This window comes from Haplochromis burtoni, unplaced genomic scaffold, assembly GCF_018398535.1.
Source record: "Haplochromis burtoni strain Fernald_Lab_line unplaced genomic scaffold, NCSU_Asbu1 Contig_514, whole genome shotgun sequence".
NCBI classification, from domain to species: domain Eukaryota; kingdom Metazoa; phylum Chordata; class Actinopteri; order Cichliformes; family Cichlidae; genus Haplochromis; species Haplochromis burtoni.
In genome coordinates, this window is record NW_024582875.1 from 143,065 (window position 1) to 165,836 (window position 22,772).

A 22,772-nucleotide genomic window follows, 5' to 3' on the forward strand; every position below is an offset into this window, starting at 1 on the left:
AAGTGTGACCTAGAGATGAGGGGCAAAAAATTAGACTGAGTGACCAGTCTAAAACAAGGAAACACAGTTAAAATCTAAAATAACAAAACAATAAATCATCGAGCCATTTTATCCCAATTATGTGAAGTCGAGTCTCGGGGGCAAGGAAGGCCAGGCCTCCTTTTTGCCAGCCACCTCCTCCTGCTTATCTGGGGAATCACCAAGGCATTCCCAGGCCAGCCAAGAGGGAGATTGTTTCCTGGGTCTCCCCCGGGGGGGGGCTGCTCTCAGTAGGACATCCCTAACCCGAACACCTTACCTAAGAGGCAACTGCGTTAGCTGGCTCCTTTCGATGTAGAGGAGCAGCGGCTCTACTTTGAGCCCCTCCTGAATGACTGAACTCCTCACCCTATGCTAGGGAAGAGCCCATCCACCCTTTGGAGAAAGCTTATTTCCACCGCTTGTGTCCACAATTTCATTATTTTTTCCTTTTAAAAGAAAAACGATAATAGTGTTAACAAAAAGATCAGGCTGAGATTAAAAGCACAAAAGTAGCCAAAGTCGTATTTTCCCTGGACATTGAGGCAACAGTAACTAAAGTAACCTAACCTTGAAAATCTGTCTGGGTTGTCGTATCTTTGATCTTTTTAGCTGCTTGAAGCCGTCACTTCGAAGTATGTAACCGGATCAGTGATTTCTGTCCACTGTATGCTCTTCCTGTCATGTGGAGTGCAGCTCACAAATGCTCCAGCAATGCTCGGCAGGCTCTTTTGTTTACATCTGGGTTGCACATCAGCAGCTGTTAGTATCTCCTCCTTCGTAGCCTGGTTTTTGCCTCAAGTGGTTAAACAAGTTTGTTTTCACCTTCAGCAGGAACACGTTTCTTGTATATTTTGAAAAGCACTGCACTTCAGATGTTTTTGAGGCAGTGTCCTTTATATCTACTTAGTCATCATCTGACACAGTTTTTAGGAATGCTCAGGATCATCTAATTGTTGCAGGCACTAGGGAGTGTAAATCTATGGCATTGTCATAGCATTAATATGACCTTATGTCTTTATACCAGTATTATTGCAGACAGTATGATAGTGCAATTCATTTATTTACTCTTTTAAATACCCATCCATCTATCCATCCATCCATTCGCTTCCGCTTATCCTTTTCAGGGTCGCGGGGGGCGCTGGAGCCTATCCCAGCTGTCATAGGGCGAAAGGCGGGGTACACCCTGGACAGGTCGCCAGTCTGTCGCAGGGCTTCTTTTAAATACCCGTTTCTGCAATTCTGTTCAGTATTACCCCCCTGCTATACACTGCAGGATAAATGAGGATTATTTTGAACTGTAAATCGTGCAAAGTTACTAGAAGGGTGTTGTTTTTGTCACCAGCAGACTCAGAAAAACAGTAAAGAAAGCTGCCAGCAAGGCTCTTTTTTTTGTTTTTTTGTTTTTTGATGTAGATTTGGATTTTACCCAGAAAACTATGCCTGGTTAGCATTAGTCATCCATGCTGAAAGAAGGGATTTCTCAGTGTTTTTATAAGTACATTTAACTTAGAAATGCCATCCTATACATAAACCTGAGTTTCCCTTCATTTCTTTACACTTTGCTTTCCAATGATCCAGACTGTCCTGACTTTAGTTTTTTGCGTTTTCGTGGTCTTGAGCAGCAGTTTCTTCATCTTTCAAAGTTTTTGGACATTGGCTGCTTTTTCAGTCCAGTCCTTGCATCTGACTTTTTTCAGGTCCAGTTCGATCGGGTAGTCTTTTGAAATGAAATTTGCCTCCCATCAGTCCTAGCAATGCGCTTTCTTCTGATGCTTTGTAGCTCTGATGTGTGCATCAGTGTAATCGGTATACCAGGAAATCGTGCATCAACAAAAGTTCCCCTTAGCTAGGAATTCAAAGTGCGATTAAATGCATTATTTTTTAATGCGTTATATTTTCAAATTCATTGCAATTAATGCGTTAAATTTCCACCCTTACTTTAAACACTTTGTTACTAGCAGCCTGTCACAAAAACACATTGTTTGTTCCCTTATCTTTAGTTTAATATATGATAATGCCATCGGTAACACCGTTTGGCAGACATAAAGTGGTGTTTTTGCACCAATGAGTTGATTCATTGAGATATCTCCCATATCTCTGTGGGGTGTGCAGTGTGTGCTTTAAAAACCTGAGGAAACTGAACAAATGGAGGACAAAAGATTAGATTGATTATACCGGAGTGAGGCTGATGAAATGATGTGTTGCATGGAGGTCTGTTTCCTGGATACAAGGTAGTAGATATTTGTTGGTGGAGGTTTTCAATGAATGAAGTCAGAAAAAGGCTCTGTCCCACAGCTGCTTCCAGTTTTTCACAAATAAAGAAGTTAAAATACTTGTTCACCAAAAACTACAGTGTGAGAATAGTGGTACCTCTCAGCTCTGTTATTTGGTCACACCTGTTTCTCTGTGTCCGCAGGGCTTCCTCAAACCAAGTTGGGGAACTTTTTAGAAACTCGCGTGAACGACTACATCAAGCGGCAAAACCATCCCGAGTCTGGAGAGGTCACCATTCGTGTGGTCCATGTCTCAGACAAGGTGGTTGAAGTCAAGCCGGGAATGAAGTCCAGGTAAACAGTTAAATTTCACTGCTGCTGCAGGTTTTTGGGGAACATAATTACTGATTAGAGGTGGGAATCCATGGAAACTCCTAATTGCTATGGGAGGAGTTATTACGGTAAGCTGTGATTTTGGTAGGTGAAAGTTTTGAGGTGCTACATATTATTACATGTATTAACAAAAATATCAGTTTGTGCATAAAAAAATGTAAGTGAAGGGTAATAAGTTAAGATCATGTTTGTCAGTTTTGCAGGAACAATGAAAAATGATTTAAAGTGTGAGAAAACACTGATCCCTGTTCTACATAGAGTTAGCGCAGATATATCAGTGTGGCAGATATATTGGTGGATATTGATACTGATATGTTATCATTCTTTATATCAGTGTTTGTAATGGTCAATAAATGAAAGTTAAAAAACAAAGGAGAGAAATATCCTAAACAAGGTTATGAGATGTAGTGTTGTGTATATTGTCCTCTAGGGGGCACTCTGCACCTTTCCTGTTAATATCATTTGTTTGAAACCCGATAAACGCTCAAAACAATATTTTAAACTGCATTGTCATACTATCTTAGTAGGAACTCATTAAGAAAGACTACAGATAACAAGTATTGGGTAAATCTGTGTCTGCTTTGTGTGTCTGAAATGAATAAAAAAAAAAACATCAGCTAATATATCAGCGTTTTAAATGACCAAATATTCTGTCGGGCTCTGCATGCAAGTATGTATGAATCCTTGAAGGAATCAGTGAGAAGAATACTTCCCTACGTTTCACAGCGACGAGGCAAATCATTATGAGATTATCAAAGGGGAAGATGAGAGGTGACTCAGCAGTGAGTGAGGAGATTAAAGATTAAAACAAGTGTCCAGCAAGTCGAGAAGGAGGAAAGCTGCAATCTGAATTGATTTCAGTGATTACTTGCGTCTCATTTAACATCCAACCCCTTTGGCTTTGACAGTTTTGTCCTAACCAGATTTTAGCTCACTCGGTAAAAGCGCTGCATGGCTGTAGTTTGTGTTCACACGTCCCACCGTCAAGTTTCTTCATTTGCTGATAATGTTTGACGCCAGTTTTCTTCACCTATTTTTGTTCCCTGTCAGGTTTGTGGACAATGGAGAGATGGCTGAGTCTTTCCCGTACAGGATGAAAGCCCTGTTTGCATTCGAGGACGTTGACGGAGCGGACGTTTGCTTTTTCGGCATGCACGTTCAAGAGTACGGCTCAGATTGCCCTCCTCCCAATCAGAGGCGAGTGTACATTTCCTACCTGGACAGCGTGCACTTCTTCAAACCTCGACACCTCAGGACTGCAGTCTATCACGAGATCCTGCTGGGCTACCTGGAGTATGTCAAAAGGCTGGGGTAAGACAGGAGCTTAGAGTTTCTTTGTGTTACATTTGCTGTTTCTGAATGCTTTTAGTTGCATGAAAAGCTCAGTTTTATATAAAAGGCTCCTTGTCTCCCTGTCTCAGGTTTACAACAGGGCATATCTGGGCCTGTCCTCCTAGTGAAGGGGATGACTACATCTTCCACTGTCACCCACTGGACCAGAAGATCCCCAAGCCTAAACGCTTGCAGGAATGGTACAAGAAGATGCTGGACAAGGCTGTGTCTGAGCGCGTAGTCCATGATTACAAGGTGAGACAGTTTAGCCCTAATTCTCATGCTCTGTCTGGTTGTCCCAGATTCTTTGAGCAAATGAGTCCATTTACAAGCTGTTCTTGTAGGTACTCTGGTAGTTTCATGTGGCTTCTTACGGTTTCCATCGCCCTGGACTGTCTTTAACATAGTTTTCTTGCATGCTTTGTGTGACCCTCTGAAACCTCATTAACAGCATTACCTTGTTTCGTCCTCGTCATCCCTTTAGGACATTTTCAAGCAGGCAACAGAAGACCGGCTGACCAGTGCCAAGGAGCTGCCATACTTTGAGGGCGACTTCTGGCCTAACGTCCTGGAGGAGAGCATCAAGGAACTGGAACAGGAGGAGGAGGAGAGGAAGAGGGAGGAGAACAGCACCTCTAATGAGAGCACAGATGTGAGTGGAACAAGGTCCTCAATTTTTGTCACAATATATATATTCGCAGTGTCCTCTTGCTTAATTGACATTTAAACGTTCACAGGCCATAAAAGGAGACAGCAAGAATGCCAAAAAGAAGAACAATAAAAAGACGAGCAAGAACAAGAGCAGCTTGAGCCGAGCCAATAAGAAAAAACCAGGGATGCCCAACGTTTCCAACGACCTTTCCCAGAAACTTTACGCCACAATGGAGAAACATAAAGAGGTATGCAAGTCTAATTTAGTCGTAGTGCCGCTGCTTACTCTCTTACTCGACACTGCAGCATATTTATACCACTATCAGCCATCAGACTGATTTGTGGAGCAGTTCTGATATTACTTACTTAATACGGCGGCATTAAAACACAGTCCATGTGCTTAGTGCAACCTCAAAGATGCCTTTTGGCAACACAACCATTAACAAGAAAGTCACCTTGTTTCATGGCCTGTATATAAAAGATGGAAACAGCCAGTGTTATGCCACTGCTGGTTTGTGAGCTCCCGTTTTTGAAGCTTCATCCATACCATCATGACCTGTTGTCAGCTGTGTTTTTGGCACCAGAAGTGACTACAGCTGGGCAAAAGGGGGAAGGGAAGTTATCAGCTGACACCAAAAAGCAAGTTGCACACATACATTGTATGCAACAGACTAATAAAATCCTTTAATTTCACGCACTGAAATAAATTATTTTGAAGAAGCCACAAAGCAAGCAGCTGCATTTAAGTCTGCCCCAGTTCAGAGGTCCAGTTCTGTGACACCTAGCAGGAAGCTAGTGGTCTGAGTGGCACCTACTTGTCCTTCAAAGCAACCACGCTTCTAATGATCCTCAACTTTAAGTCTAAAAAAGAAAAGAGACCAAAATTGTTTAGTGCAATGATGGTAACATTTTATTAAAAAACAAAACAAAACACTGACTCACTGATCTGCAGGGGAAAAAAAGACACATTTTCCCTCAGTTTTATCTTCCCGCATAAAAATACTAAATCAGATCTTGTTAAAGGTTGGTTAAATATTTTCCTCGCTTTAAACTGGCAGGTCTTCTTCGTCATCCGCCTCATTGCTGGTCCCACCGCCAACTCACTGCCCCCCATCACCGACCCAGATCCTCTAATGGCCTGCGATCTGATGGACGGCCGTGATGCCTTTCTAACTCTGGCCAGAGACAAGCACTTGGAGTTCAGCTCTCTCAGGAGGTCCAAGTGGAGCTCCATGTGTATGTTGGTGGAGCTCCACAACCAGAGCCAGGACCGCTTCGTCTATACCTGCAACGAGTGTAAACACCACGTGGAGACTCGCTTCCACTGCACTGTCTGCGAGGTGAGAAACATTTAAACTGTACTTTATGAATATTCAGATCTTTTTTTTAAAGCACAATTTTTCATTTCACAGTAGCATATGTTAGTTAATCTATCAGTTTTGTGTTATTAAACTATTAATTTTGCCTAATTTTCCAGGACTATGACTTGTGTATCACCTGCTACAACACTAAGGGTCATGAGCACAAGATGGAAAAGCTGGGGCTTGGCCTGGATGACGACAGCAGCAACCAGGCAGCGGCAGCTACTCAAAGCCCCGGTGACTCTCGCCGCCTCAGCATCCAGCGCTGCATCCAGTCGCTGGTCCACGCTTGCCAGTGTCGCAATGCCAACTGCTCGCTGCCGTCCTGTCAGAAGATGAAGCGTGTTGTGCAGCACACAAAGGGCTGCAAGCGCAAGACCAATGGCGGCTGTCCTATCTGCAAGCAGCTCATTGCTCTGTGCTGCTACCACGCCAAACACTGCCAGGAGAACAAATGTCCTGTCCCGTTCTGTCTGAACATTAAGCAGAAACTCCGGCAGCAGCAGCTGCAGCACAGACTGCAGCAGGCCCAGATGCTGAGAAGGAGGATGGCCACCATGCAGCGGGTGACCCAGCCAGCTGGAGGGCCACCGGGCGGATCTGCAGTTGGACTTCCATCACCAGGAAACAATGTTACCACAGCGCCTAGTACCCCAACATCTGGTGGAACGCAGCCTCCAACTCCTCAAACCCCGACTCAGTCAATGCCTCCAGTCCCGCAGCAGGGAATGGGTCCTGGTCCAGGAGTGCAGCAGCAGCCAGGAGGGATGCCTCCCCAGCTTGCCCTTCATCATCAGTTCCAGCAAATTCCAGGAGGAGGAGGGGGAGGTGGTGGTGGTGGGATAATGAACTCTCCACAACATCAGCAGCAGCCCAGTGGAGCAGTGACCAACCCTCAGCAGCTCCAGCAGCACCACAACAGTTTGCCTCAATTTTCCAGCAGACCTCCAGGCTCCTCACCAGTCCACCAGTCCCAAGGTAAACCAGTCCTTGGCTCTGCCACGCCTCCCCAACAACAGCAGCAGCCTGGTGGCGCTGTCATGACTGGAAACATTGGGAGCCAGCAACCTCCTAACCAGCCGCCGAGCCAGCCCTCCCTTCCACAGCAGCAACCTTCTGGCCCTCCACCGGCAGCTGTAGAAATCGCTATGAAGATTCAGCAGGTGGCTGACGCTCAAAGGAAGATGGCACTACAGAGACAGGCAGCCCAGGCAGCTGGAAAGTTGATGCCTTCTCACCCTCAACATCAACAAGGTCAAGGTCAGCAGATGGGCATGGGACACCCAGGGTCTGTAGGCATGGTAGGAGCCCAGGGCATGCCACCGCAGACCCAAGTGGCAGTGACAGCTGCTCGGGCCCACATGGATCAGCAGCAAGGTGCTCCTACAGGGATGATGGTTGGCACCAGCGGGCCCATGCAGCAGCCTCCTCAGCAAGGTAACATCCCACATGGCCAGCTGCCCCCTCAGGTACAGCTCCAGCAGCAGAGGATGGGAGCTCCACTTCAGAACCCACAGCAGCAGCAAACACAGTGGACAGCCCAGGGGATGCCGCCCCACCAGAGACAAGCTATGATGAACCAAGTGGGCCACACTGGCATGATGGCCGCTCAGCAGCAGCAGCACCAACAGGCTCAGGGCCATGCTGCCTTGATGAATATGGTGCAGCAGCAAGGCACTGGAGGCGGGGTCACAGGTGTACCTGGAGCCACTGGTATCCAGGGGGTTGGCGCTGCTGGTGGAAACTTCCCCCAAGCAGCCCTCCAGGAGCTGTTACGGATGCTCCGCTCACCTAGCTCTCCACCTCAGCAACAGCAAGTCCTCAACATCTTGCGGTCAAACCCACAGCTGATGGCTGCTTTTATCAAACAGAGGGCATCAAAGTATAAGGGGGGGCAGGGGGGCCCTGGCGGACCAGGGGCTGTGCCAGGAGGACCAGGTCCCACAGGGGGGCCTGTTGGAAATGTCATTGGAGGTGGGGCACCACAGGTGAACTTGAATGCTGCTGGTGTTAGTCAGCCAGGCATGCACATGGGGGGTCAGGGAGGGGCCAATGTGAACATCGCCACTATGGCTCAGCTGCAGCAAGTACAGCAGCTGCAGCAGCAGCAGCAGAGACCGATGCTCAGCGGTTTACAGCAGCAGCAGGTTGCAGCTCTGCAGCAGCAGCAGCAGCAGGGAGTGGGGAGAGGAATCCAGGGCCAGGGGCCACAGATGGGAAACATCAGCAATCCTCAGCTTAGAGAATTGTTCATGAGACGCCATCTTCAGCAGCAGCAGCAGCAGCAGCAGCAGATGGGTATTAATCATGGTCAGTTTCAGCAACCACAGCCACCACAGGGCCAGGGATTCATGGGACAGCCGGGGATGCAGCCTCCCACTGTGGGACAGGGTCCTCCTGGAGGTCCGCCTCTTGGTCCCCAGCAGCCTGGTGGTCCACCGGGCCAGCAGGGGCAAGGCTACCCAGGCTCTGTGGCCCAGCAGCAGGCACTCCAACAGAGGCTTCAACAACAGCATCATCTCCAGATGCAGCAGCAGCAGCAACATACCATGGCTGGCCTGCCAGGGGGTGATGCAGGTCCAGGTGGAGAGGGTGTAGGAGGCCCTCAGCAGCCACCCCAGGTCCCTCAATCTGCACAAAGTGGACCCCAACCTTCTCAGGCCCTACAAGTGCTCCACCAGAGATTGCTCCAGCAGCGACATATGGGCCCCGGTGGGTCACCAGCCCAGCACAGTAACCCCATGAGCCCTCAGCAGCCGCAGCAGATCGCCCAGTCTCCACATCCACACCTGCAGGGCCAGCCTCTGCCCACATCCTTGGCTAACCAGGTGCGGTCCCCACAACCGTCACCCAGACCCCAGTCCCAGCCGCCGCACTCCAGCCCGTCCCCACGCATGCAGCCTCAGCCTTCTCCGCACCACATCTCCCCCCAGTTGCAGACAGGTTCGCCACACTCAAGCCATCTAAACCAGCACCACCCGGGAATGGTAGTGTCTTCACAGCAACAGCAGCAGCCAACGACTCAGCAGCAGCAGCAGCAGCAGAACACTATGGAGCAATTTGGGTCAGACCAGAGTGCCATGCTGTCCCAGCTGAGTGGCATGGCCGGTCTGCACGGGCCAGGGGGCAACAGCCAGGACCCGCTGAGCCAGAACATGAATCACAACCCTTTAAACATCATGTAGGACTTCTCCTCAAAGTGTCAAGCTGAGCTGAAGTTCTCCGTGATCCTTCGCACAGACTGCACTCGCCCAGGACAGTATTACTGTTATTATTCAGCCTTCTTTTTTTCTTTCTTTTTTTAATACTATTATTAAATGTTATTTAAAATGTTTTCAATAAAGATGCATTGAACTGAACTTCCTATGGGAGATGAACAAGAAATCAAGCAGTTGTTAAAAGAATTAGAATAAATAAATTGTAAGTTATTGCTGTTAATATATATATATTTTTTGCCAATTGTGGACAAAGAGGGAGACTGCTTCTCTAGCACCCCCACCCACCCCCATCCTGCCACCTGTTACAGAGTACACAAAAGGTGATATTTTTGGGGGATAAATACAAGTACTTGCCTTTTTTTGTTGTTGTTGTTTTTTCAGAAATGGTTTTTAAGATTTTAAAAGTGATCGAGAATTAAAGAGGAAATGATTTCATGCATACAATTTTTTTTTAAAATAAATATATATCCATTTTGTTTTGCTTATGTCAAACTCTTTCTGTTTTAGAGTGATGTGGATAATTGTTAATGTAGATCCAAATATGATGCATATCTTCCCTTTTTTATTTTTTAATGTTTGGGTTTGCTTTATTTATTTCTTTTATTTTGGGAGGGGGCGGGGTTATGTACCTTGAGACTGCTACGATTCCTATAGAAATATATTTTTGTTATTGACTGTTAAGATTTAGATGTCTGTAGTCGACTCTCTCCAGCTGGGGAAAATGTTGGTGTTTTCTCGCAGAGGTTGAGGGTCTGCTCCGAGTCTGACGTGTTGAACGGATGTGTTTCCGACGTTCCCGGACAGCTTTTTGTTTTTCTGGGACATCAGTCATGCTGGAAGACACTCTTCTCCCCCCGCCTCACAAACATGCAAAGCCCTCTCCCTCGAATGTGTGTGCACTCCTTCCTTTTTAAAGACGCTTAAAACGGAGCAGTGGAGGCTTGGGGAGGGGGGTGCATACCTGTGTGCCTGTAACATTTTGAGTACATTGGCTGGGATATGAAAAACAAAAAGAGTGGGGTGGGGTTTTAGTGTTTTTAGGATTCTGCTGTTTTGAAGTAAACAGAGGATAACAATCCAAATGAACTGTGTTGCACAGAACTGAGGCAAAAGAAGGTGATGTGAGCAGCTGGTTTCCGTCTCTTTCTGCCTCGTCCCCTTTGCTGCTTCCCTTGGACTTTAAATCCCCCCTGCCTACTCTTCGAGAGGGAGTTGGGGTGAGCTTCCTCCCCATGAACTCCATCCTCTTTATCTTTCTGCTAAGACCTTTGGGAGGTTAATTTAATATTTTTTACTGTACAAAGGAAACAAACTGTGGACTCAAATACTGTTTTTATAATAAAATGAAAATTACCAATAGCGGTGCGTCCTGTGTGTGGCTCTTTGTTAGTGCTGTGCAATATTGATCCAATAAACACAGGACCAGCCAATACCATACTTCCAACCTATAAAGGCAGCCTGTATAAGGAAGAATCAGTGTGCCATGATTTATCAGATTAATTATAAGTTGCACATTCTAAGCACTGGATTGAGGATTACTAAATCATTTTTACTTTTCACAATAATTACTTGATAATAAAGAACATCTTTCAGCATTTCATGCATTTTGAAAAAAGGCTTTCAAAGACCTGGAAATGTTCCCGACTTTGGGTCAACTTCCGTAGTTTAAATGTGTTAAAGACTAAAAAAAAATTGACATGACAGTTGACAAAAAGATTCAGACATTTTTCACAGTGCATGTTTGAGGTACATTTTTCATTTCCAAATAAGGAAAAATACACATTAGAGGATAGAAACAAAGTATCGGTCTGATGCCAATACCAGCGTTACGGATGAGATGTACTACAGACGAGCTCCACATCAGGCGCTCGCATCCAAACCACAACCATTCCGAAGTGATCTCTCAGGGATACGGTTTTGAAAGCTTAGAAGAATCACTTAGCTGTCCCAGACTTCCCATTAATCCAGTCTTATGACATTAAATACATGATCAATGACGAAGATGATCACAGTTTACAAGCTTCTGCTTGCCCTCATTCCTCAATCTGGGGGGCAATTTGCACGTTTTCCAGCGTGATATCACGAGATAAAAATGATAACTAAATGGCCTGGAGATCATCAAATTCACATTTTGGATCTATGGCCAGGAAACTCCCCAGATCTTAATCCAACTGAGGATTAGTGGTCAATCCTTTAAAAGCAGGTGGACAAGGAGAAGCCAGCAAACTGTGATCGCCATCAATCAGGATTTGGCCAAGAAGCTGATATCCAGCGACAGAAATGATGAAGAAGAAGGGCAGAGGCTGCAAACACAGAGCACTTTGTATAGATTTGATTTATTTGCCAGTGAAGTCTTACTTAAACTTAACGTAATACTTACTTTGTTCTTTGCTACATCACAGAAACAACAGCATTTGTCTATGTCCACATCTCTCTGAATATTTCTGTGAGTGTGTGGAGTTACAAAAAGCACCCATTTATGGCATCACAGTTCAGTTCTTTGTTTGTAACATCTAACCCTGAACACTTTGTCATTGCCAAGAACAAGGTCAAGAAATGTGACGCTTGCTAAACCCTGAACCTGCTTCATGCTGAAGGCTCCCGGCCGCGATGCACCGAAGATAGCTTACAACAAAGGACACGAAATTCAAAGAACAAGCTTGGAACACCCTGATGGTTGCAGACAGTAAGTATCCACCAACTTCTCCATTACTCCTTTATTATTTCTGCATCCGTGCATTGCTGATTCCTCCATGTTTCAACTTCTAAATCCTCCAGTACAGTACAGTCACCTCTGAGTATTTTGGCTATATCGTCTATCTTATGCATAATTTCCAACTCCAGGCTGTATACACTTGAATGGATATTGGATTCAGGGATGTGTCTTTGTGTAATGAGGGAGAATGCGGCCTAAAGAGATCAACAGCCCATTTCAAGATAGAAGATAAATAATAGGCAGTGTCTTTTCCTTGGGCGAAATGGGACAAAAAAAGAGATTTGACTGACTCTGACAAGCAAAATAGAAAAAGTAAAAAGTTTTTCAGAGGGGTGCAGCATGTGCCATGATCACAGAACCATCAAACACTTTGTTGGCAGTAGTCAAAAAGTTCACAAAAACATGCTGTGAAAAGAAAAGATGCAAATGAATTGCCAGAAATTGGAGAAGAATCAAATGTGAAGGTGCCAGGAAGCCGTTATCCTCCAGCGCTGTCATAATCCAGTACTGCAGCCTACCTGCAGTGCCCAGATGGTAAAAGGCGTTCAGTGCTCAGAGACACGGAAGCTGCGTATCCGACTGAAAAGTCAAGACCAGGCCAAGAAATATCCAAGGACAAACTTATGGACCAATGAGATGAGAGTAACTCTTGACAGAGGATATGGATGGTGGCTCTTCCACTTCAAATCAGGCTCCAAGGCGGAGGTGAGGTACTGGTGTGGGCTGGTGTTATTAAAGATGAGAAGGTCTGCATCTTTCAAGAAGACTGTGAATTTTATACTGGCTAATGCTCCATCGCAGGCCTTAAAGATGAAAGAATAATGACACACGGATTCAGTCCCAAACCACACCTAAATCCCACCGAGAGCCTGTGGGAGAGTCACTGTGAAGGAAAACAGCACACCAGCACAACAGTGTCTGGGAGGCCGCGGATGCTGCAGGAAAGGTTGATCGTCAGCAGATCAAGAAACTGACAGATGCCATGAATGGAGCTGTCTGGCAACAGCTTTGGTGTTTCAGTTTGGATGTATCCGTAGGTCGGCATACCTTCTTTGAACAACATGTGACAATCAAAGCAATTTTATCCCTTTATGAGCCAGCCCCTGTGAGAAACTGAAACAGTGACTCAAGCAAAAAAGAGAGAAAGTAGTTTTTTATTGTGTGCTCCTGCTTCATTTCCTTTTTGTAGTTTCCCTCACATTCAGCAGAATCTGCAAAGCTTCAGACGTCTTGGTGTCTTGGGTCTGTTGGATAATAGACAGCCTAACCTTCCTCTGATTACAACAGAAAGGATTCCCTTCACATACATTAGGTAAAAGCCATGCTCCATAAAAGTGCATGCCCTGTGCTCATCCATTTCTACTTGTTGTTATTGAAAGCCCTGTGTTAGTTTTTCTCTCCCCATGATCGTGGGAATTGACACTGATTTTTCCCTCTTCCAGTTAAACACTGTTATTTCAGCAGCGCCACCATTTCCCGTGCTGCACTCCTCTGACACGCTGACCCATGAATCACACTGTTCACTAGAATCTCATGGCGTCACTTACAGGAATGTTTTGCGTGAGAGCATTATGCCCTCTAGTGGAGGGTTTAAAAAAAAACAAAAACAAAAAAACAACAGCAACAACCAAATTTCAAACCACTGGATGAAGAATACAGTGTTGTTTGTCTTTAAAGAGGCATCGATAGAAGTGTGTGAGTGACTGAAGAGAAATGAAGAGAAGTTTGGCAATACGTGTTCAGGTTACTGTCTCCTCTTTGATCATTAGAAACTGAAATATGTGGAATAAAGCAGGACTTTCTTACCTTCAGTTTTGTACTTGATAACTGAAAGGCATGCTCTGTTGGACTGAGATCAGGTCAGACTCTCCCGTTTCATTTCATCAGGCTGCTTCTATCAGCAGTCACATCAACCAGGCCCGCTCCGGAGCAGGTTAAGATTCAGATTAGAGATCAACAGGTATGAAATCAGCACCCAGTGACAAATCAGTTCTCCAGAAAATTGCATCACCATCAGTATCAGTAATAAATAATGATCAATTCTGATTTTAGACACAACTTTAATTCTTAATTGTTTTTCCCCTGTTGCCTGAAAGCAATTTTACCACAACCTCTCACTGACCTCACATCAAATTGAATTCTGTCTTTATATTTAAACGTTGCTCTCACACCCTTAAACAACAAGTAAATGGAGTGGGTTATTCTTTGGTGTAAAATTGGCTTTTTCCTTTTACATTTTCACTGACTCTCTTTTACTCGAAGTACAGCTACTAGCACACAGGACAAACAGCAAGAATATCTGTTCAATCAGTCACATTAACTTCACTCTGACCGGCCTACTGAAGTGATTTCCACGTCTCCTTTATCAGGCCATGTGCAGCAATACAGAAGCAAAGCATATAAAGGTTCTCTGTAAAGGAGTCCTAACAACATGACACTCTGCAGCCACACGTGATTTACGGAGGCTCTAGAACTCAACTTTGATCACAGAGGAGGATGGATGTGTCTGAAGATGAAGACCATCTTGAGGTCATTTCTGATTCTGATGATTTCCAAATGAGGAAAATGCCAATCATATCCCTGCAAGCACGACAATCACATCAGAAAATGGTAAAATATAATGATCATCATCCTCAAATGCACATCAGGCAAAACTGTTGGCATGAAGCATAATGAAGACAGCACCAGGGCCCACTAGGATGGCACGTGATAGACATCAAGTCAGCTTTTGAGCCCAATTCAATACAGACAGACAGACATGCTCAAAATGACTAAAGTGACTGTGCATTTTGGGGGGAGAACTGGAAGCTGGATAAAATGCATTTGTAAGGATGTTTGAGGGTCCCATGTATGGTCAAAGGTTCAATCAACAGCCAGTCTGTGGGATGCAGAGACATATTTTATGCCACGATGGCCCTGGAGACTATGTTTTCTGCAGAGTAAGCCAATTTGACAATTGAGAGACAAGCACTGCCAGATGAGAGAAAGACAAATTGGCACCTATTGTTAGACTAGATTAAAAAAAACAATGTCATGAAAAATGATTGTATTTTATATGTAAGTCCTTCCAGTGTATATAATGAAAAACTAGTGATATCCTCACTGAACCCCCATGTGTGAGATGTAAGAAACTAATTGTATACTGCACTAATTATTGAATGAAATAGTAATGGAGTTAATAATGCTAAATAACGTGTATCGTAATTTTCTAAAAGTTTCTGACACTTTTAGATAACTAAATATGCCCCAAGTCAAACTGACCCAGGAACAGCGTTGCTGTACCGGAGAAATGAACATGAGGGTTAATCACCATTTGATAAGGTGTCTGGAGTGGGGATCATTTCTGTGAAAACAGGTCAGCTCATGAGCGGTTTCTCTTCGCATCATTCTGCTACAAGTTAATCTAGGTTTCATCTTTTAAAAGAAATTTCCAGAGCTGTGCAGGCTCTGACACAGTCTAATCGAACCTTCTTGTTATTGAGTTTAACCAGTGGTTTGTACCTTGTTGTGAACATTCATGAAGGCGTCTTTTGATTTCAGACTTTGACGATACACCTACCTCACCTCCTCGAGTGTCCTTGACTTTCCTGGATGTGGTCTAACATCTAACCAAGGTCTGGTCTTTCACGCTGCTTTGAGCTGCATTCATTCTCTTTTTAAGACTGTACCAACTGGTTTTTGCTCTCCGTGTAAGGCCAAAAAAAAAACCCCAAATAAATGGTTCACTTACATGTTTTTGTGCCTTGTTCTCCAAATTTCAGTGAACAGCTACCAAATGCAAGTTTTCTCTGCTTTATTTATCATGACACGACAAGGGCGTGAAACTGCTCGTCAGTTGGTTGTTAGGTTTCGATAGTGGGTTTGAAACAAATCTCTCATCACGAGGCACTAAAGCAAAACTACAACAAAGGTTCATTGTCAAAAAAACAAACAAAAAAAACCAACTTCCCAAGAAATGAATAAATAAATTTGGATACATCTGTGTTTCATGATTGGCTTCGTCATCTCTTTCAGAAAGGTAACACAGAAACATGTCTTTATACCCACCCCCTCTAAGCACACTCCAGGCGGCAGCTACTGTTGTACACATTTATTGGAAATAGAGTCAAAGTAAAAATGTATTTTTTAAGAGAGAAGACATCTTTGACATTTCATGTTTGTCAGAGAGAAAGAGACTTGTTTGGACACACCGAGTGACATAAGTTAGTTTAGCTTATACGTGTGACATGCAATAAATAAAAGCGCACTACGGTCCGGCTGAATGTACACTTGCTTTCATTTGCACATTACCTACACAGCAGCTGAGTAAAACGACACCTCCTGTTTTGATATGCACAAAGGCTAGTGAAGAGAGTGGACTATCAAATGGTAATACAAAAATAGAACCAGGTAGCATTTCATACTTGAAAAATAAAGGGACAGACAAACGGCGAACACGGCTGAGTACTTGTTTTTGTGCATCCATCCTCCTTGAAGCGCAGAACTTCATCTAAGCGACAGGCATTAATTCTCCGTCTTTGTTTTTTTGTTTTTTTTCTTGCTTTTGTGACAGAAATAAACCTCTTCAACAAAGCACAGGACAGGGCTTTGAGCATGTGTGGCACAGACTGACAGGGCATGCGGTTAGCTCTGTGCAAATACTAAAAAAAATAATTAAATGACAAAAGAAACATCTTTACAAAATCATTTGTAAGAAAGAGGAGCGACTGAAAACGGGCCCCGAGAACCGATCTGAGTGTGAGACCGATGTCTTGCTGGAAAGCACTGAGAAAAGTAGCTGCATCTGAGTAGTTATCTGAACTGCATCGTTTCAGGCTGCTGTCTCACGTGTGTCTCACTCTCGGTAAACCCAGCGGCCCCGGGGAAGAAACCAGCCAGAGACCTATTTAGTCTGCTGGATTCTTATGGATAATTTGAGCACTTTTTTAAGGGCCTCAGGCTTCCTATCACATCTAATAAATGAGCCACAATAATAAAATTACCACTCACTTTTTATGCAAAGGCAAAAATTTCTTCACCGAACTCCGCGGGAAATGAATGTAGCTTTGTAAACATGTAGAGTTATCTTACATACGTGACCGTTTTACATGTACAAAATGAGTGGCAAGTCTAATTATGGTTATTCTGAGCTCTCGGTGCCACTCTTCACCCTTGTTCAGTAGCCCTTAAAGAAGCCTTCGGCCACCCTCGCTTCTTTAAACGTCACCGTCACAGAGTTTATAGTCACTTTTGTCAAGATGACGGTCTTCGGCTGGTCTGCTGTTGGGGAAGCAGTCTCTGGGGCAACGATCGAATCGTCGCCTCTGGCTTCCTCCTTCCTCACCTCAGCCAGGGAGCAGACGGTAGCGGCGTCACCTGCCGTCCCTCTGCTCCCCCGAATGCTCACTATCACTGAGGTTGCATTGCTTCTCTCCGGGCCTGACTCCCAGCCCTCCTCTCCTCTGTCCGAATCTGACCTGTCACTCACAGAAACTGCATCGCCCAGTCTGGCCTCAGATGCAGAGGTGCTGTCCTTTGATTGGCTGCGCACAAGCATTGGCTTCGGTGTCGAATCGCACTCGCCCATGATGTCGATCCACGTGTGCGAGCTTACCGGCATCAGGTCACCACCCAACTTCTCCCCCACCTGCAGCTCCAGGTCATGTTCCTCGAGCAGAGCAGGTGAGCTGCACTCTGACAGGCCTGAAAAGAGATGGTGACACATCTTGTTCATTTTTAAGGGTCAAAGGTCATGGTGGGGCTACTGCGTTTTGTTATCAGCTTGACAAACCAACCATATAAACTGCCTTCACATCTCTCCCCCATGGTGCTCTCAGACTTCTCTTCTTCACTGGTGCCGCCCCAGTCCTCCTCCATGGGCTCCATCTTCTTCTTCTGCAGATGCATACGTTTGCCATCTCGCCCTCCTTTGGCCACCCTCTGCCAGCCATTCCTCCTCACCTGGCGCTGGTACATGCTGCCGTGCTCAACGTGGTCCACGTCTGTGCTCATGGAGCGGGTGAGGGAGAGGCGAATGCGGGGCGGAGGCTTCTCCGTCATCTTGTGAGCGCTGCGGAGGTCCATGGCAAAGACATTCTGGGGGAGAGCAGAGATGGTGGCAGGTCAGAAGCTGTATGACTGCGCACACAAGCAGGAAGCAAATACAGTTCTGCCTTTTGAATTACTTACAGTGGAAACATAGGATGCATTTCATTTTTGACAGACAGCACGTGTATGGGAAATGTAGTCGTAAAGAAAATGCTGTGATATTCAGTTTACTTCTGCAGCCAACACCACTATCCAAACTGCAAACATTAGCTGTTTAGCATGTTTAACACCTTTGTTTTATTTTTGTTTTTTAGAAATGTCTTAATTCTGCAGAAATTGGTTGACAGGATGGTTTTAGCTAGGATTAGCTAGGATGGTGGAATACTAACCAAAAAATAAATACATAAATAAATAAAACAATCCTGCTGCTGTGAATACCGTATTTATAAGTACAGAAAATGTGCCAATATCTGCCATTAAAATCAGATTAAAAGATGTATATTTACAGATTTACTGCAGTTTGATACAAGTAATGGAAACAGTCATCATCTCACGAAACACCAGAACTGTTCTAAACTCGCTTCAAAAACAAGTAAATGGAGCTTAAAGGTGCAAAATGCAAATTCCAAACCACCTATGCCCGGCTTGCCTTTTTTAAAAGTACCACCTATTTACCACAAGAGGCAGCAGTGAGTTAGTGTTGCATGCATACTGTGTCGGTCCAAAGAAGGAGCACTGCACAGTGCGCACAGTCTGTGACTCTGTCCAAGTGTTAATGCATGATTTTCTTTTAAGGACCCTCTCTGGTCCTCATCGTCATGGTGATATCAAGAGCTTGACTTGGCTAATTTGTGATGCTCTGATAATGTGATAATGACACAGTGAGAGCAACGACCATTCGGGGGTCACACCCCTCGCTTTAGAAACATGTCTTTTAAAAACTACCGAGGCCATTGGGCCTTGATCTCTGCTGGGGTTTTGTATCTTAGTGATTGATTATCAGCGCTAATGGGTCACTCTGTAAAGAAACTGATGTTTTAAACTGTTAAAACATCTGGACAATAATGCACTGTGAAGAAAAAACAACAAAAGTATTGTTCACAATGATACAGCATTGGGTTTTTTTTGTTTCCTCATATTTCCAGCTGTTTATGAGAAGTAAATGTTTCAATCAAAGGGGCATTCTAGCAATGTTATACATGAAACTTACATTTGAGTACCATTCAGCTAGTAAAGCGAGCTTGAAAAATAATCCTGCTGATGTCATGGTGATGTAATTGGGGTTATTGGGCTGGAGCTTGAGATCAAGTTGCATTAGCAGCAGGGTTACAGGTCAGGCGGTTCAGGCGGCAGAAGGCAGTTTGTTGGGTGCTAATGGTAAGGTCTGTGATTTGACACTGAACCTGAGGCGCTCCCATCAGAGGAACTTTAGGCCAATAAGTAACTAAGAAGAAAAGAGTCCCAGGATTCCTACATCCCAAAAATTTGTAAGCTTAATGTTAAATTGATGGAATACCCCTTTAATATCTTTTTTATTTGTTTGTTGTGTGTGTGCACAAATACCAAAAGTCATCACCTGGATAAATGTGCAACTGCCTTTAAACAAACAAGCCTGGCCAGCAGTTAGGATTAATGAAGGAAGATACAACAAAGGTTTGTGAGACAAGAGGAAAGGTAAGTGTCGCTACCCGTAGGATGGGCCTCCTCGGTCTAAGACCTTTCCTGCGATAGGTCAGAGTTCTTATCTTCTCCCGGCTGGAAAAGAAGCAGACAGAGAGAGAGAGAGAGGTCAGAAACAAAAGCAAGAATATGAAAGTGTGACTAACAGAATGAAAGGAAAACCACAACAGTTTCTGTAATTACTCACTTCTCCTCGTAGGCCAGAACAAGGAGAGGGTCCAAAATATTGTCCTCTGGTTCCCAGGTACTGTACCTGCCAGCGCACACACGCACGCACACACACACACACCCAAGATGTCAGTCTATCTAGTATGAAGAAGCACATTCTATAAACGCTCATAAATATACACCGGATGAGGGGGATGAGGTCACTAGATGATTACTCAAGGCTTACTCACTTTTGGGGCCATCCCTGCCATTTCAATAGATACTCCACAGCACCCTGAGGAGAGACAGAGGGGTGGGGGTGGTGTACACTTAGAGATGATGCAGCACACACACAAAACACGTGCTCCAGCGCATGCAGAACCAAGCTGCTGTCGCTTTAAAGTGTGGATGGGAGGGACAGAGGGAGAGTCACGAGGATTTTTACTTCTTTTTTTTTTAAAAGGGGTGTTTTTGTGAGGGGTGACGTCAATGACAGCGAGGCTGAGTGGCTGCAGCTAGTCTCTCGCTGGCGATGACGTGACCGAACGTGGCTACAGCAGGTGCCGGTTTCTACGATTCTCGTGCACGTTCTAGAACAGCCCTCCGCTCGTATAGGTGGGGCCACACGTGAAGATGAGGGGAGGCGGGGGCATGTAAACAACGCGGTGCTGCGCAATTTTATCTTAAAAAAATTAAAATCTTTTTTTACTTTTTAAATTATCAGCTCGAAAATCAATGCTCGCAGTTTGTCCCAGTGAAGACGAGATAAAAACAAAACAAGAGCAGCTCCGACGTGCGCACAGTGCGCGCTTTCAGGAGAAGAACGTGTTTGTTTACAGGCTCTATTAGACTTATGCGAGAGCGCATTTCTACATTATAGTGCGCTCGTGCTGCTCAAATTATCACCCCCAAATCCCCCCACCACCCCCAACTGCAAAAAATCAATGGGCCACCACCACGAAGGAGTCAGCGACGGATTTACGCAGCGCTCACCATCTAACCGAAAATAAAGTGCGCAGCTGCCCGCATAGCTACTGGCCGTCAGACCTGTTTTCAGGTCACACACCCCCCTTCTTCTTCTTCTTCCTCCACACATTTCACTACAACTGCGTAGGCTCCTCCAAAACACGAACACGCTGCAGCAGCTGCAGCGCCAGCCGTTGCACATGAAGGTTACAGGATGCGACTCGTGCGCTAAAACAGTGTTAAAGTTTGGCGCAGTTGCATGAAAACAGATCGGTGTTGTGTCTTAGCGTAAAAGCTGGAGAAGGATTTGGGAGCGACAAAAGTGCGTAGCCAGGTTTTGTTTGTGCATGGCAACCGGAGCAGAGCGCTCCTTCAAGAGGGAAAACAAACACAGGCGATTAAGTTTTTCTGTGAGTTACGTGCTCATTCTTACCTTTCTCACCCTCTTATTTGTTATCGACTCCACTGCAAACACTTGGTCTCCAATTGAAGACAGTTCCATCGCTGATCGCTGAATCCTGAGCAGGATGCGAACTGGGTATCTATGCTTTTTCGGTTGTTGTTGTTGTTGTTTTTGTTGGCTTTTTTGTTGTTGTTTTTTGTCGCAGTGCAAAAATTTAAATAACAGATACTATTTAAAGACGAGTATGTGTGGGGAAAACCCTCGCACTGTCACGGCGGATGCTCGCTTGTTTTTCTGCCTTCGCTTCTTCCCCTTCACGCCTGCTCCTGCTGCCTGCCTCTCTCAGTGTTTAAAATCTGCGACACATCAACAGCAGCTTTAAGTCCTGCGCGCTCTCACACTGTTGCGTAGGGGCCGAGCCCCCAAGATACGTGCCCGCACCCGCGAGGCCGCGCACGCAAGTTATACTAGAGTGCAGGAGAGGGGCAGAGGGAAAGAGATCACGAGGACAGGATTATTAAGGGTTACAGCTAGGGGAGCTGCTGCTTTTTTGCTCATGAATTATTATTGTTTTTGTCGTTCGTAAGTCAAAATTTCGGGTGACTGTCTGGAAATTTCTATTAAATAACTCCATATTTAATAGATTTTTAGTCAATAACGCGAAATTTCAAATTGGCTATCTCGAACTTTCGACTTATTCAGGTGTTAGAATAGCTAACACGAAATCTGAACTTACCTCTGTCTGAATTTTTTTTCTAAATTAAACATGATTTTTTTTAAACATAGCTGACTATGTTAAGCTTAAAATGTGTAGCTTCCTGTAGAAACTTACTTAAATCGCGAATTTATTATATAAATAAGCATTTTTTTTGTATTTCTACCATTTAAAAGGTGTTTAAAAACACTTAAGAATTACATTAATTTATAACCCAATTGTTGTGATTGATTCCACCCTCCATGGCCCCCCTATTGTAGAAACAGAGCTTCCATAGCATCCAGTTTTCTGAAAATGTTAAAGCCAGATTCTCAGTTTTGTTTGGTTCATCAACTTAATTTCGCATTAATGCAGAAAAAGGAGGAAGAAGGTAGGATTCTTCTGAACAAGGCTAACAAAATATTGTCAACCACCTCTACCCCCCCAGTAGCAAAGGTCAATGTACACATGTAGTGTGTAGATGCTATCAATCTTTCCATCAAGCTCTGCACCAAAAAGCTAAAAAGTTCACTCACTGAAAACTACAAAGACACTATGTCAGTCTGGTCTAAGATCATAATATGACTTTTAGGGATTTATTGTTTTTTAATTTTCCCACTTTCACAAGTCCTTAGATGCACCACTGGACTCCAGCCTGAGCATGAAACAATATGAGCTCTATGTATTTTTATGTAACAGAAGTAAAGCTCAGGAAAGATCAGAATCTGCAATGGAAATGAAAGCCTCGCCTTCTCTCTCTCTCTCTCTCCCGTGGAAACGTCCACCCCTTCAACCACGTTTGATCCAAATATGGAACGAAAGAGCTAAACACTGACAGAAAGTCTTAATTTTACATCCTGAATGCTAAGCAACCTCTCTGCAGAGAGGAGAGCTGGAAATACAGCTGACTATAACTAAGATGAAGGTCTCAGCGATTAAATAATAACTGC

General features: G+C 44.6%; 2 protein-coding genes across 5 annotated transcripts in view; one reads left to right on the top strand and one right to left on the bottom strand.

The window, feature by feature from the left end:
- Positions 1-10,548, top strand: part of ep300b (E1A binding protein p300 b) — a 31,401-nt gene extending 20,853 nt beyond the window's left edge. For all 4 annotated transcript variants that reach the window (XM_005947007.3, XM_005947008.3, XM_005947009.3 and 1 more), the window contains exons 24-30: positions 2,438-2,588; positions 3,678-3,938; positions 4,049-4,214; positions 4,444-4,611; positions 4,697-4,858; positions 5,669-5,950; positions 6,088-10,548. In XM_005947007.3, the coding sequence (XP_005947069.1) occupies positions 2,438-2,588; positions 3,678-3,938; positions 4,049-4,214; positions 4,444-4,611; positions 4,697-4,858; positions 5,669-5,950; positions 6,088-9,156 (4,259 nt within the window). In that variant the 3' untranslated portion in view covers positions 9,157-10,548. The remainder of the gene's footprint in view (positions 1-2,437; positions 2,589-3,677; positions 3,939-4,048; positions 4,215-4,443; positions 4,612-4,696; positions 4,859-5,668; positions 5,951-6,087) is intronic.
- A 5,432-nt stretch (positions 10,549-15,980) lies between these two features.
- cbx7a (chromobox homolog 7a) lies at positions 15,981-21,541 on the bottom strand. The gene is made up of 6 exons (XM_005947012.3): positions 21,159-21,541; positions 20,011-20,054; positions 19,800-19,865; positions 19,621-19,687; positions 17,680-17,980; positions 15,981-17,587 (listed from the first exon to the last, which is right to left on the bottom strand). Exons 1-6 carry the CDS (start codon positions 21,225-21,227, stop codon positions 17,061-17,063), a joined length of 1,074 nt encoding a protein of 357 aa, XP_005947074.1. The 5' UTR covers positions 21,228-21,541; the 3' UTR covers positions 15,981-17,060.
- Between the last annotated feature and the right edge of the window lie 1,231 nt (positions 21,542-22,772).

Bases quoted from the DNA above. Each gene is read 5' to 3' on its own strand.
- cbx7a (XM_005947012.3), bottom strand. From the start codon at position 21,227: ATGGAACTGTCTTCAATTGGAGACCAAGTGTTTGCAGTGGAGTCGATA. The intron at 17,981-19,620 runs GTAGCGACACTT...GCTCTCCCCCAG, and splicing joins CGAGGAGGCCCATCCTACGG to AATGTCTTTGCCATGGACCT. The intron at 17,588-17,679 runs GTTGGTTTGTCA...ATCTCTTTTCAG, and splicing joins ATGTGAAGGCAGTTTATATG to GCCTGTCAGAGTGCAGCTCA.